The sequence below is a fragment of the Stomoxys calcitrans genome, chromosome 5 (genome assembly GCF_963082655.1).
Source record: "Stomoxys calcitrans chromosome 5, idStoCalc2.1, whole genome shotgun sequence".
NCBI classification, from domain to species: domain Eukaryota; kingdom Metazoa; phylum Arthropoda; class Insecta; order Diptera; family Muscidae; genus Stomoxys; species Stomoxys calcitrans.
This window is the reverse complement of record NC_081556.1, coordinates 79,917,157-79,933,234: the sequence shown is the minus strand read 5'-3', so window position 1 is coordinate 79,933,234 and position 16,078 is coordinate 79,917,157. Positions and strand designations below refer to the sequence as shown.

General features: G+C 37.9%; 2 protein-coding genes across 5 annotated transcripts in view; both read left to right on the top strand.

Moving 5' to 3' along the window:
* The window catches only part of LOC106080694 (ubiquitin-conjugating enzyme E2 W), an 86,683-nt gene extending 76,106 nt beyond the window's left edge, over positions 1-10,577 (top strand). For all 4 annotated transcript variants that reach the window (XM_013242161.2, XM_013242160.2, XM_013242159.2 and 1 more), the window contains 3 exons: positions 1,520-1,611; positions 3,870-4,204; positions 9,865-10,577. In XM_013242161.2, the coding sequence (XP_013097615.1) occupies positions 1,520-1,611; positions 3,870-4,204; positions 9,865-9,878 (441 nt within the window). In that variant the 3' untranslated portion in view covers positions 9,879-10,577. The remainder of the gene's footprint in view (positions 1-1,519; positions 1,612-3,869; positions 4,205-9,864) is intronic.
* Positions 10,578-14,376: 3,799 nt separating this feature from the next.
* On the top strand, positions 14,377-15,536 carry LOC106080699 (CDK-activating kinase assembly factor MAT1). The gene has a single exon (XM_013242168.2). The coding sequence runs from the start codon at positions 14,475-14,477 to the stop codon at positions 15,420-15,422; it is 948 nt and encodes a 315-aa protein (XP_013097622.1). The 5' UTR covers positions 14,377-14,474; the 3' UTR covers positions 15,423-15,536.
* The last annotated feature ends 542 nt before the right edge of the window (positions 15,537-16,078 follow it).

Genomic DNA, 16,078 nt, shown 5'->3' with positions numbered 1-16,078 from the left:
AACGAAGTCAAAATCCAAATGTCAGTGTTTCCGCTCACAGGACAATTTTGGCCTCACATGAAAAATCTTTGAACATTTCATTTGTCGTCAATTCAATTTTAATTTGACTCCAAATTTTAGGGCAATCTATATGCTAATTTGGATTGCTACTAAAATTGACCAATATTTTACCGCAGCTTGTATAAAGAGTAAATAACTAAATGGTAGATAAACGGTAAATTAGGTGAAATTTGGTAACTTTACGGGTATTCCCGGACGGGTAACTTTGCGGGTATTCCCGGACTGGCTATAAACTTTCTTTTAGAAAGTTCAGTTTTTAAGAACGTTTTGCAGCAAAATATGGTTCATTTCATACTGGAAATAAAAAAAAAAAAACACCAAAATTTTTCATTTCATTCATGTTGGCTTTTTCGCTTTATGACTTGACTTATTTAAAAGTACATATGTATATGAATAGAATGTTTTGGCAAAGACCTCTTTATTAACAGCAATCAAGCTTCATATCATCAAGATAAGCGATAATTAGCTATTGGTTTGTAGTCCAAATGCAGGAGAAAATTGTGTATTTTTCGATAAGACGTTTCTACATTCATTCATATCGGTATTAAATACTTTCATACAGCCAGTTAATACTGACTTTTATTTGAAACCACTTAAACTCCATTTATTGACTCGATTGAAAACACGTACTCCCTAAGCTGTTGTCAAATGGTATATGTCATTCGCTAAAAGAATACAACGCAATATTTTTATTGAGCCTTGCTATATTTCCCATACTTATTTACTTTTAATAAAAAAAATATATGTGCCGTATTTTTTCATGTCCCATCTATCATTGGCAAAGGTATAGAAATCGCAAAACCAAAGTCTTTAAATCGCAAAAAATATTTTCGCATTTACTAGAAAAGTTGGCGGTGAAAGTTATATGCTAAACCCTTGTGAAGGCTAATAAATTCGTATCTGAAGTGTTTTGTTTCCTTTGACAATTACTCCCGACCGGCCCCTTTCGCCTTTCCGTATAGTCATATCAGCAGAATGATAACTCAAAACTCAATTAATTTATCTTATCTAATCATGGGACTAATACTGACAGCAAAACGAATGGGGAACGAACTGGTGATCAGAACCATTGACGTTTGAACAGAAAAACTCATTGATTAAGTTTTTTTTTTATATCTTTTTTTATTATTTTTAATTTTGTTTTTTACACACATATATATTTACTCGTAGATAAAAATTTGCACTTTTAAAATTATTTACCTTGGCTCTTATGATTCTCCCCCTTATATGTCATGTTATCACAACAAAAGCCAGTGAAACATTTCACCAATGACGTCAATGTTTGCCATGTTTTGGTAGTGTGAGAATATCTCCATCCAATGTGGCTAACTATGACGCATTAGCCAAGTTAGACTTATGACTAATGTTCAACTTTATTGTTGTTGTTGTTGTTTTTTTGTTCTCAAAAAAGATTGCGAAACTTTAAATAATATTTCGAATTTCTTTTTTGTTTTTGCAGAAACGTTTACAAAAGGAATTAATGTCACTGATCAAGGAGCCCCCACCAGGAGTTTCAGTTGATACTGCCAGTGTGGCAAGAAATTTATCACAGTAAGTTCAATAAAGAAATAATGAAACTGTGGAAAAGGTCGTAATGACTATATTTGAAATCGCTTAGTCGCAATACACTTAAGTTCATCATCTCGCTTAACTGAAACTTAATGGGAAAAAACTTTATCATTGGAATTACAAAAAAACCCGTCTTAGTTAAATATTACTTGACTGAAAATGCCATCAAAAAATCTTTTTGCTTCCAGAGATGTAGAAAAATGTCAGTTTTTGGGGATTTTTAATAGGTTTGTCGTCAAAAAATCCATATTTTTCCTACACACTTTGCAATGAATTTTTGTTTCTTTTTTTATACCCACCACCGAAGGATGGGGGTATACTAATTTCGTCATTCTGTTTGTAGCACTTCGAAATATGCGTCTAAAACCCCATAAAGTATACATATTCTTGATCGTCATGACATTTTATTTATATCGATCTAGCCATGTCCGTCCATCTGTCTGTCGAAAGCACGCAAACGTTCGAAGGAGTAAAGCTAGACGCTTGAAATTTTGCACAAATACTTCTTATTAGTGTAGGTTGGTTGGGATTGTAAATGGGCCAAATCGGTCCATGTTTTGATATAGCTGCCATACAAATCGATCATAGGTCTTGACTTCTTGAGCATCTAGAGTGCGCAATTCTCGTCCGATTTGACTGAAATTTTGCACGTGGTGTTTTGGCATCACTTCCAACAACTGTGCTAAGTATATCGCAAATCGGTTCATAACCTGATATAGCTGACATATAAACCGATCTTGGGTCTTGACTTCTTCAGCTTTTAGAGGGCGCAATTCATATCCGTTTTGGCTGTAATTTTGCACGTGGTGTTTTGGTGCCACTTCCAACCACTGTGCCAAGTACGGTTTAAATGGTATAGCTGCCATATAAATCGATATTGATTTCGCTAGAGGGCGCAATTCTCATCCGATTTGGCTGTAATTTTGCATGAGGTGTTTTGCTATGACTTCCAACAACTGTGCTAAGTATGGCGCAAATCAATACATAACTTGATATAGATGCTATATATACCCATGTGGGATCTTGACTTCTTGAGCTTCTAGAAAGCGCAGTTATTATTCAATTTAGCTAAAATTTTGAACATCGACTTCTCCCACGACCCTCAACATACATGTTTAATATGGTCTTAATCGATCTATAGCTTGATACAGCTCCCATATAAAGCAGTATCCGATTTTGCTTCTTGAGCCCCTACAAGGTGCAATTCTTATCCGATTGGACTGAAATATTACACAATGACTTCTACAATGTTTAGCACTAATTAAATTCATTTATGGTCCAAATCGAACTTCAACTGGATATAGTTCCAATAGCATAACAGTTCTTATTCATTATTCTTTGTTTGCCTTAAAAGATATACCGCGCAAAGAACTCGACAAATGCTATACATGGTGGAGGGTATATACGATTCGGCCCGGTCGAACTTATCACGCTCTTACTTGTTTTATTGCTGTGTTGGTTCAATATTCTCAATGTTTTTTAAATCGGTTTGCAAAATTAATTAAAATAAGATCTTGGAAAATAGTGCAAAAAACGCAATGTGAAGTCGGCATAGAAAAAAGTACCATAGAAACTAAAAGAGGAAAAGCGACCAAAAATTACGCAAGAGTATGGCGAAAACCCGTTTAAAGCACCTAACTCAAATAGTCAAAAATCGCGTATGGAACATACAATACTCAATCAAGGATATTTCGATTTTAAACTACATTTATTGGCCGATTTCGCCGAAATTTGGGACTGTGAGTTGTGTTAGACCCTTCCACAGCTCTCTTTAATTTGGCCCAGATCGGTTCAGATTTGGATATAGCTGCCATATAGACCGATCTTTCGATTTAAAGCATTGGCCCCATAAAAGACACATTTGTAATTCGATTTCGCTGAAATTTGACATAGTATCTTATATTAGGCTTTTCGACATCCGTGTCGTACATGGTTCAGATCGGTCTATATTTAGATATGGCTACCAAAAAGATCAATATTTGATTCTACAACATTGAACAATAACTTGTACTTATTATACCACTCAATATCCATGTCGAATTTGGTCCAAATCGGACCGTATTTCGATAAAGCTGTTATGCGGGCATAAATTATGCATTTTTCACCGGATTATGACGAAAGGTGGTTTACATATATACCCGAGGTGGTGGGTATCCAAAGTTTGGCCCGGCCGAACTTAACGCCTTTTTAATTGTTTTATTTTCTGTTTTTCCTAATCGTTCTTTTTTGCTTCTTTTCAGGTGGAAAATTAATATTACCGGCTTTGAAGGTACACTGTATGAAGGTGAAAATTTCCAGCTACTGTTCAAATTCAATCATAAATATCCATTCGATTCGCCGGAAGTGACATTCATTGGCAATAATATACCAGTGCATCCTCATGTCTATTCAAATGGTCACATCTGCCTATCAATACTCACAGAAGACTGGTCGCCTGCGCTGTCCGTTCAATCGGTGTGCCTAAGCATAGCATCGATGCTGAGTAGCTGTCGGGAAAAGAAGCGTCCGCCAGATAACACCCTCTATGTGAACACATGCAACAAGAATCCCAAAAAGACTAAATGGTGGTATCATGGTGAGTTTAATCATAGAATCTCCCCCAGTTTCTTAATATCATGTTTATAGTAAAAATTGGCATTTGCAAAAAAGAGTTGAAAATTTCTATTTGCAAAGTGTTAATGTTCTACCCTATACATATCATATAAAAATAGGAAATTTTTTGAAAATTTCTCCGATTGTGTGGGTTGGCTCGCAGATTCTATACCGAACTACAACAGATTAAGGAATGTTTCAGAGCATATTTTTCGTGGATGTTGCAATTTATAAATGAATTTCAACTAAATCCTATAAGAAATGGGAACCCCAGGTGCTAAAGAAGTCTTATTGGGGGATCGTTTGTATGACAGCTATATCAAGTTATCAAAGATTAGGTTAAGTGTTGGAAGTTATAACAGAACATCACTTATTTGGACCACATACAATTCGAACTGATCAACATCACGAAGAAGCATCTTCAAGTTCAAATTTAAAGATAATTCAATTGAATGATTTAGGTCTGGCGTTCCAAATAACTCGAGGATTATGTTCAAAGACAATTTAAACTTTAATAAATCTGCCAAATACCACAAATGGGCTTCATGTTCCAAATGGTGTGCCTCAAGGCCTGATCTTGGGGTTATTATTTTTTTATCATGTACATTAATGATCTGCCTGAAGTACCTGTTACATGTAAGATACAAACGTATGCTGATGACGTTCAACTGTTCAACTGCACTAAAGTGAATGACATCCAAACTTGTGTCTCTGATGTAAATAATTGTTTTTAATTTAATATATTGTTGAGCTGTCAATAATGCATTACGTTTAAATCCTTCCAAAACTAAGCTAAACATCATACATATAACAAGTGCTACAATCCCTGACCACCTTGATGTAAAAATTGGGAACACAATTATAAACCATATTCAGGTAGCTACAACCTTAGGTTGAACATTCAAGTCTACTATCACTTGATCGAATCATATTAATGCAACTGTTGGAAAAGTTCACGGAATGCTGCGGAATCAGTGGGCAGCTCGCCTGTCAACTCCTTTCGAAATTCGTATGCTTCTGGCTAAGTCGTACTTAATCCCAACTCTTCTATAAAGTTGTGAATTATTTGTAGTTGTGAATTATTTCTTCGGAAGGAGTAAAGCTAGCCGTTTGAAATTTTGCACAAATACTTCTTATTAGTGTAGGTCGGTTGGTATTGTAAATGGGCCATATCGGTCCATGTTTTGATATAGTTGCCATATAAACCGATCTTGGGTCTTGACTTCTTGAGACTCTAGAGTGTGCAATTCTTATCCGATTGGAATGAAATTTTGCACGACGTGTTTTGTTATGACATCCAACAACTGTGCCAAGGATGGTTCAAATCGGTCCATAACCTGATATAGCTGCTATATAAACCGATCTTAGGTCTTGATTTCTTGAGCTTTTAGAAGGCGCAATTCCAATCCGATTTGGCTGTAATTTTGCACGTGGTGTTTTGGTATCACTGCCATATAAACCGATCTGGGATCTTGAATTTTTGAAATAGAAATTGTATCTGGTTTAGTGTATACAGCATAAGCACTGAAGATTTGGTAGTAGTATAAGCTCTGAAGATTTTGTAGTAGCCAGCCTTGAAATAAACAAGTCTCATTACTGGCTGGCTTCCGCCTTCAAACCTTAAGTCGCTGGTTGAAGCTGCTTCTGTAGGGAAGAAAAGCCTCATTGTAGAGAGTGATGCTAATGCACATTACCAGATTGGGAAAGTTCGGATGTCAACGAAAGGGGCACTAGACATTTCCTTTGTATCGGAAGATATAAGTGGAAGAAAATGCGACTGGGACGTGTTAGATGACCACAGCTTCTCTGATCATCGTTATATTCTAGACCAGAAACGGAAGTGGAAACTACGGAGGATATAGACATAGTGGTCAAGCGGATCACGAAGGCCCTGAATGACCCGCTTGTATCAGCATGCCCTAGTGCCAAGCCAACAGCGACCGCCATTGTGGACCCCAGAGCTGATTGGTCTAAGGAAGGACTACATAAAACTCTCTAACCGATCAAAAGCCACAAGAGCACCACACAATTGGGACATCTATAAGACTGAGCTAAGAAAATATAAGGGTGAGCTTAGAAAGGCTCAGAGCAAATCCTGGGTAGAATTCTGCAGCTCAGTGGAGGATGCATCTGAGGCCTCTAGGCTAAGGAAGATTCTGTCCTCGAGACCTGTTACGATGGGGTATATCCAGAAGTCAGAAAATATATATGGACAATGTCTAGTGAAGAACTACTCGTTGATACACGTTTCCCGGGAAATTCTCCAACGGACAACGTGGCGCCAGAAGAGGTTGTCACTGATATGCATTCGTCTGAGGCCATTAGGGAAATTGTGTCTGAGCCGAAAATCCTTTGGGCGATAAGAAGTTTCAACTCCTTTAATTCGCCAGGCCCTGATAATGTATCACCGGTTGAATTTCAAGCTGTGTCTGATAGACTGGTCCCCTGGCTTAGGGAGATATACTCTGCTTGTATCAGAATCTCATATATACCTGTGGGATGTGCGAAGGCAGGTAAACCCTACCATACGAAGGCGAACGATGTTCGTCCTATTAGTCTGTCATCCTTTATGCTGAAGATTCTTGAGAGGTTGATAGAAACATATCGTAGGGCAAAGATGCCTGGAGATTGCCTGCCGCGGCAGCAGCATGCACATAGTAAAGGCAAATCCACTTACGACCTAGTCGGCTACATAGAGGGTTCTATCGCTGTCAAGGAATATACAATGGTAGCATTTCTTGCCATTGAAGGTGCTTTCAATAATGTAAAACCGACGTCAATCATGAATGAGTTGGAGTTTCTAGGCATCAACTCTACCGCTAGAAAGTTTATTAATAACTAATTTACTAAAATATGCATTACGACAGGCTTGGGATATGTAGATCTAAAAAGATGGGTTAGTAGAGGAACAGGGGGTGTACTGTCTCCTCTACTTTGGAATATAGCCATTAACAATATATTATTGTCTCTGGAAGAAAAAGGCGTAAAAGTGGTCGCGTATGCTGATGACGTGGCAATTGCGGTTAGGGAAAGTTTCCCAGCACTCTAAGAGATATACTTCAGGAAGCTCTAGGTGAAACAACAGACCACCGAAAGTGGCCTGGGTATAAATCCGTGCAAGACAGAAGTAGTCCTTTTCAGCAGGAGATACAGGTTACCTACAGTGGAACCTGTCTCCTTGGGTGGAGAGTATGTTCCATTTGCAGAAAGCCCAAAATACCTGGGTGTTTTGTTGGACAGGAAATTGAACTTCAAATCCAATATTTTGGGCAAGAAGGATTAATATTGCGGTTTGTAGGGATCTAAGAAATCAAATCAGGAGTTTGGTTAATATGGGAGCTATATCAGGTTATAGACCGATTTGGACCATACTTGACACAGTTGTTGGAAGTCATAACAAAACACTACAGCAAAACATTTCATCCAAATCGGACACAAATTGCGGCTTGTAAGGGCTCAAGAAGTCAAATCGGGAAATCGGTTTATATGGGAGCTATATCAGTTTATAGACTGATTTAGACAATATTTACCACAGTTGTTGAAAGTCGTAACAGAACACAGCATGCAAAATTTCAGCCAAATCGGACAAAGATTGCGGGTTCCATGGGCTCAAGAAGTCAAATCGAGAGATCGGTTTATATGGGTAGCGCAGAGGTTAGCATGTCCGCCTGGGTTCAAACCCCGACGTGAACATCAGAAAAATTTTCAGCGGTGGTTATCCCCTCACTAATGCTGGCTACATTTGTGAGGTGCTTTGCCATGTAAAAACTTCTCCCCAAAGAGGTGTCGCACTGCGGCAAGCCGTTCAGACTCGGCTATAAAAAGGAGGCACCTTATCATTGAGCTTAAAATTAATCGGACAGCATTCATTGATATGTGAGAAGTTCGCCCCAGTTCCTTAGTGGAATATTCATGGGCAACTTGCATTGCATTGACAAACGGAATGACTAAATTAGTATACCCCCATCGTATGGTGGTGGGTATAAAAATGCTTGAAGTCGAGAGGCCCGGATTAGGATTTTATTTTAAAAACATGGTTTCTTCGGAGAATCTTCTTAGAACTGTATGTATTGGGTTGCCCAAAAAGTTATTGCGGATTTTTTAAAAGAAAGTAAATGCATTTTTAATAAAACTTAGAATGAACTTTAATCAAATATACTTTTTTACACTTTTTTTCTAAAGCAAGCTAAAAGTAACAGCTGATAACTGACAGAAGAAAGAATGCAATTACAGAGTCACAAGCTGTGAAAAAATTTGTCAACGCCGACTATATGAAAAATCCGCTATTACTTTTTGGGCAACACAATAGTTTACGTTTTTGCTATACGACTTCATTTTTTTTTTTTCTTCCATCAAACATATACACATATATGTATATAAGTTTTTATACCCTCCACCATAGGATAGGTGGTATACTAATTTCGTCATTCTGTTTGTAGCTACTCGAAATATTCGTCTGAGACCCCATAAAGTATACATATTCTTGATCGTCGTGACATTTTATGTCGATCTAGCCATGTCCGTCCGTCTATCCGTCTGTCTTTCGAAAGCACGCTAACTTCCGAAGGAGTGAAATACTTCTTATTATTGTAGGTCGGTTGGTATTGTAAATGGGCCAAATCGGTCCATGTTTTGATATAGCTGCCATATAAACCGATCTTGGGTCTTGACTTCTTGAGCCTCTAGAGTGCGCAATTATTATCCGATTGGAATAAAAATTTGCACGACGTGTTTTGTTATGATATCCAACAACTGTGCCAAGTATGGTTCAAATCTGTCCATAACCTGATACAGCTGGCATATAAACCGATCTTGGGTCTTGATCTAGAGTGCGCAATTCTTATCCGATTGGAATGAAATTTTGCACGGCGTGTTTTGTTATGATATCCAACAACTGTGCCAAGTATGGTTCAAATCGGTCCATAACCTGATATAGCTGTCATATAAACAGATCTTGGTTCTTGACTTCTTGAGCCTCTAGAGGGCACCATTCCTATCCGATTTGGCTGAAATTTTGCATGACGTATTTTAATCTTACTTTCAACTACTATGTGAAATAAGGTTCAAATCGGTTCATAACCTGATATAGCTGTCATATAAACCAATCTGGGATCTTGACTTCATGAGCCTGTAGAGGTCGCAATTATTATGCGATTTGCCTGAAATTTTGTGCGACGGATCCTCTCACGACCATCAACATACGTGTTTATTATAGTCTGAATCGGTCTATAGCCCGATACAGCCCCCATATAAATCGATCTCTCTATTTTTCTTCTTGAGCCCCCAAAGAGCGCAATTCTTTTCGAATTAGCTGACATTTTACACAGGTCTCCAACATATAATTTAATTGTGGTCCAAACCAGACCATATCTTGATATCGCTTTAATAGCAGAGGAAATATTTTCTTATTTCCTGTTTTGCCTAAGAAGAGATGCCGGGAAAAGAACTCAACAAATGCGATCCATGGTGGAGGGTACATAAGATTCGGCTCGGCCGAACTTTGCATGCTTTTACTTGTTTTTTTTTTTCATCCATCATCCCGGCCCAATATTCACATATGTATAGAAGTCTTTTATATCTTTGATTAAAATAAATGAAAACATCAAAACTCATCCACAATTAATTTTAATCTCTTCTTTGCAGATGATTCCGTTTAGTTATGTGATAAGCTGAAGCCCTCTGTAGCCTGGGCTTTGATGTGTTATCCGTACAAGGTGCTGGAACAAGAATTACAACAAGAAATCAATGAAATCAACATTAATAAGCCTAAATTGTCTGTGAAACAATTTCGTCAACGTTTAAAAATGTTAATCTCAAAACGTTTCAAACGAGCGACGAGGAAACTATTGAAAAAATGTTTACATCTACAATATATGTAAGATTATCCCTCACCTTCGTCCCCGCCCCGCAAATTGTACTATTTTTTATTAACATCTACAACAGCAACAAAAATATAACAAATTAATTTAAATGTATTCTAAAAATATATATGAACAAATTAAGCCATGGCAATGTATTTAGGAAATAATAAACACGTTTTATCCAATGTAGAACTGATATACCAGACAAGCTTCATCTAAACCAAGATTGGTGTTCCAACCACACTGTAGTTGTGATAATTATTTAATAAGTTGAAGCCATTATTTGACATGGAATGGGCAATCTTGCCGCCAACAACCAAGTCTCCTGTCAAGTTTGGTTTTCGTTCCACAGCCAATTGTCAGAACACCCCAGTATTTAATTGAATCCGAACACAAAGAATAAATAACAATGTAATTGCTGCATCATCAACTGATATAAAATTAAGAATAATAAAAAAAAAACAAAAAACAAAGAACAATATTTTAAACAATTAAGTACATAGTAATTAGATATATTCTATGAAAGCTATAACAATCGGATGTGCTCTAGGATTCACTTTCACTATTCCCTTAAAAAGGTAAGAATTTGTAATTATCACATATGCCAAAAATCCGCAACTCAGTGCTTGTGGTGAAGAACTTCTTTGGTTTTATTTAAGAAGTCTCGTGAGGAAAATTTATGAAACGAATGATCACGTGATAACATCTTGTTGTGAAAGGGAAAGTGAGTCCCAGAGCACACCACTATAGCTACATATTTAGTGATGCCACACTTATTTATATTTAACACACCTTGACATAGCCACAATCTACTTTGCATGCATACTAGGTAGGGAAAGTACCAGTATGGAATATCAAAGGTCCATGATTTTGTTGCTTTATAAAAGTATTGAGATTATTCTTATCCAATGCAGACAACAGATTCCAAATCTCCTGGCAATATTGATAAAGTGATACGAAAATGAAGACGACAACATGGTCTTGATGCTGCAAAACGTAATCGAGCGCCCCACTTTTGTGCTTGCTGTGATGTATCCTTGTGTTGTTGTGGTTGTAGGCAGGCGGGTTGCTTAACTCAAACTATTAATTCGGTAATTAAAAACAAAAACTGCCACATTCCAAATTTTTTCCCCTACAACCAAAAACAGGCACCCACTCTCAAATACATCATTAAGCACACGCAAGTTGTAAATATCAGAATGAAGCTTGGTTAACAGGATCATGGCTATTTTGCTTTGTATTCTATAACATTTTAATATTAACCAGCATTCTGCCCTAACAAAACAAGTCCATCTTCTTGTGTTAATGTTGTTAAGACTTTTTTAGTTTTTTCCATTAACCTTTAAGAAAGCGTTTTTTACTACCTTTACCAGTTTCTATGCTTAACAGTTATCGAAGAAGAAGTCTTGTATCATTTGGGCAGTGTGTTGGCAATATAGTGCATACATTTATAAATACTAAAAAAAATGAAGAATTTTAGAGTTAAAAACTAATTTTTAATAATTTTAAAACCGTTTTAAAGTGCTTGCTTTTGGTTATTATTTGGCTTTACGATTAATCATAATAAATAGATATATAGTAGATATTCCTTACAAAAATTTATCTATATACGATGACTTTATAACATATAATTAAAAATCGTTAAATTACAAATATAACTAATTATTAAAATTAACCTTTTGTTGAATTTACTTATCATCCAGCCATGGTTGTTTCCATTTACTATGTATGGTACCAGGGACGTAGACAGGTGGGGCCCTTGGGGCCGAGCCCCCCCTCTCCTCCCACAGGTTAATAATTATTAAAATTAACCTGTTGTTGAATTTAATTATCATCCAGCCATGGTTGTTTCCATTTACCATGTATGGTACCAGGGACGTAGCTAGGGGGGGGGGGTGGGGGGGCAAAAACACCACCCAAATACAAAAGTGACCCGGGAGTAGCTTACGAATCTGGCATACAAATTCATGTCGAAGTATAGGGCCTTACCCCACCCCCACAAAAACGCCCAAAATGGGCACATTAATCAATCACGGATATATGGGACTCGGTTTGTTTTTTCCGTATAGACTGAAAAGCGGCAGAACCGATTTTCTCGAAATTTTCGCATATTGTGTAGGTTGATCTGGAAGGAAACATAGGTTAGGTTAGGTTGAAAAGAGGGTGCAGATATTAATCCGCCCCAAGCCAGTAATCGGCTTGTTGTGCGTTCTAAAAACTATAAAGTAACCTCTAAAAAGAAAATTTTAAGTTAAAAATTCCGTGCTACTTACAAAATCCTTAATTGTTTTCAATACCACTCCCCTAAGTTGGTTCATGTCTGATATTGTGTCTCCTCCTAAGTACCGGTATCTGTTGTACGCGAAAGCCGGGCAATGACAAAGGAAATGCTCCAATGTCTCATCATCTTCCCCGCATGCCCTGCACATGCTATCACTTGCCGCACCGATTTTACATAAGTGAGCTGGGAGTCCTATGTGTCCCGTTATGATACCAATAGCTATACTGACCTCCTTCTTGCTTCCTTTCAGTAATAGCCTTAGTCTTCTCACGATCTGGATCCCCCATAGGATTTTCGCCGTCCTACCGACAGTTTCGCTGTTCCACAATGTTGCATGCGCATTCGTCGCCTACTCCCTTAATTTGGACTGCATCGACCCGAAAGGCTTCGGGTTAACCAAGTTTATTGACGGCAGACCTCTGGCCTTCATTGCCAAATCGTTTGCCCTTTCATTTCCCCTAACTTCGTTATGAACCGATTTGAACCATGCATGGAATAGTTGTTGGAAGGTAAAACCAAACATTTCAGCCAAATCAGATAATAATTGCGCCATCCAGCGGCTCAAGAAGCCAATATCCGAGATCGGTTTATATGGGGCTTATCAGATAATGAACCAATTTGAACCAAGTCAAGACCCAAAATCGGTTTATATGGGAGCTATATCAGGACATGAACCGTTTCGACCATACTTGACATAGTTGTTGCGAGCCAAGCAAAACACTCTATGCTAATCGGAAAATAATTGCGCCCTCTAGAGGCTCAAGAAGTCTAAATCCGAGATTGGAATATATGAGAACTATATTAGGCTTTAAACCGATTTAGTCCATACTTGGCACAGTCGTTGGAAGTTATAACAAAAAATCATGCAAATTTTCACCAAAATCAGCTAAGAATTTCGCCCTCTAGACGCAAAAATTCAAGATCCAGGATCAGTTTATATGGCATCTATATCAAAAGATTAACTGATATAGCATATTAGTATTAAGTAGTATTGAATATCTGATATCTGTCTCCTTAGTAGGAGAGAATATTCCATTTACTGAAAGCACAAAATACCTGGGTGTTTTGATGGATTGCCTTGATTTTTCAGGCTGTGTGGATTACAGACTATCTGCGCTGCTTTGTGATTATGTATGTACCACTATTTCTAATAGAACCCATTGGAACTACAAAATCTCCGGTAATAGAAGTTACATAAATTTCTATACTGATGGTTCCAAACTAGACAACTAGGTGGGCTTTGGGCTTTTATCGAGACCATTGTAATGTGTAATAACCGGAGATCCTTCGAATGCAAGAAGTGGGGAATGGCTTAGATATAATGTCATAACGGCAACTGATAAAAATATTTTCTCAGAAAGCCATGCAGCTATTAAATCCCCAGAGAACCTATTACTGAGTTCGAAAACCAACCTCGACTGTTGCAGATCTCACAACGAGATGGCTAAATGGTTCAAAATTCACCTGTTCTGGCTGCTGGGCCATAGGGATATTCCGGGGAATTGTAAAGGATATTACCTTGCGAGACTAGGAACTACTTTACACATTCCAGGGGAACTGGAATCTGTGGGAATGCCTCTTGCGACATTTAAGCTAAGTTTTCAGGACCAGGCCCAAAGGACTACGAATGATTGATGGTCACAAAGGCAGTGTTGTAAGCATTTCAAAATTATGTTGTGAGAATTCCAACCTTAATTTACTTAAACATATTTACATATATTTAAGTCATTAGCCTAAAACAAGCATTGTAATTTGTCATTGACAATTTTTTAAATGGAGTTTGACAGTTTTTTATGTGAAAAGTCGAATATAGCATTAACACTTAACTAGCGAATCCGTTAAATTGGTAAATAAAACAACTCACAAAAGAATTTCGCACATTTGACAAAATCAGAAAAATTTTACTTACCGCATGACTTTACCTTATTAGTATACCCCTTACAATCAAAATATACCTTGCTTACATGCCTTTACATTTGTAGCAGATTGGCAACACCTAGTTATTTGTCGGTAATGCCGTGGATAGCATTAGACAGCTGTTGTTCATATTTGTTTGCACATCTCGCCGGTTAAAAACAGAAAAAACATATTTTTATTAAAAACCATATAAAATGGATGATCAGGCCTGTCCACGATGTAAAACAACAAAATACCGCAACCCATCACTTAAGTTGATGGTCAATGTATGTGGGCATACACTATGCGAATCGTGTGTGGACCTACTTTTCTTAAAAGGATCTGGCTCTTGCCCTCAGTGCAATGTGGCACTGAGACGCAACAATTTTCGCATACAACTGTTCGAAGACCCTATGGTCGAAAAGGAAGTTGATATTCGTAAACGCATACTCAGGGATTACAATAAGAAAGAAGATGACTTCAATTCATTGCAAGAATACAATGACTATTTGGAGGAGATTGAGACTATCATCTTTAATCTTTGCAACAACATCGATATCATAGGCACAAACAAACGAATTGAACAATACAAAAAGGACAATCGTGAAATCATACAACGCAACCGAACACGTATGGGTCGTGAAGAGTACGAGCTGGAAGAAATGCTCGAATTGGAGAAGACCCAGGAAGAGGCTAGACGTCAGGAACTTTTAAACCTCGAAGTGGAACAAAAAAAGAAGAAGGCTCGTGAGAAGGAGGCACTCATCGATGAACTTATGTGCAGTGGTAAAGATGCCACAGCCATTGTCAGCGAATTTGCTGAAAAGGTTGAGAAGTTGCGTGAAGAAGAAAAGATTTTACCTCCACCTAAACCGGCGACACAGTTCTCGTCAGGCATTAAATTTGGTCGCTCGGCAGATCATCAATTCCTGCCAGTACCCAAAGTAGAAGAAGGGCCCGTGTATATACATCAAAGGCCGGTACTTTTCATGGAAGGTCCGGCTGCACCTCCTCTAATAGAAATTGAAAAACGTGGTTATATGTCTCATGTCCGAGCAGAGAATATCACCGAAAGAGCTGGTGGCTATCGAGCAACCTATGCCTGTCAACGGGCTCTACTGGAAGCTATGCAGGGTCTATTCCATGGCGCTATTACGAATTAACCACGTAGGCACCAATTCAAAGAATTGTTAAGTTATTTAAGGAAATGATTCGTTAAGAAAGTTAACCAGTAGTTTATATTCTAAGTAAAACAGCAAATAAAACAAAAAACTCCACCTTTTTATTTGTTATTAACAAAATAGCTATACAAATTTTAAACGGCGTTTGCAAACATTTTGTATTTTTTCTAGCTCTATCGCAAATTTTAAAAAATGTCAAAACTCAAATAAGTATGAATCGTTTTTCTGTCTCCATAACCATCGAGAGGCCATGAACACCAATAGAGACAATCGTGCGTCTTTGCTACTGGTGAGAAAAGGGAGATCGGTCTGCACGACCCACCTAAACTCGGGTCCTCCCAGGTTTCAGTAGTGGGATCACTCAGCCCATTTTCAAGACATCAAAGACAGGTTGAGGAAAGTAGTAAGGTACTCAACTCCAGGCAAATCCAGATTCTTCAACATCAATGTAGAGATTTCTTCGGAGCCCAACGCCTTGGATGATTTGGCGCCACGGATGACATTCGTAACTTCGTCCACGGTAATTTGTGATAGCTGCCCATCGGCTCGGAACCCACGGATACGGATCTCCCAGTTGCCCTGTCACTCTCGGGATGCACAATAAATTGACGGTTGAACAACCTGGCGCACCTCTTCGG

Coding starts and splice junctions, on each gene's coding strand:
- LOC106080699 (XM_013242168.2), top strand. CDS start 14,475: ATGGATGATCAGGCCTGTCCACGATGTAAAACAACAAAATACCGCAAC.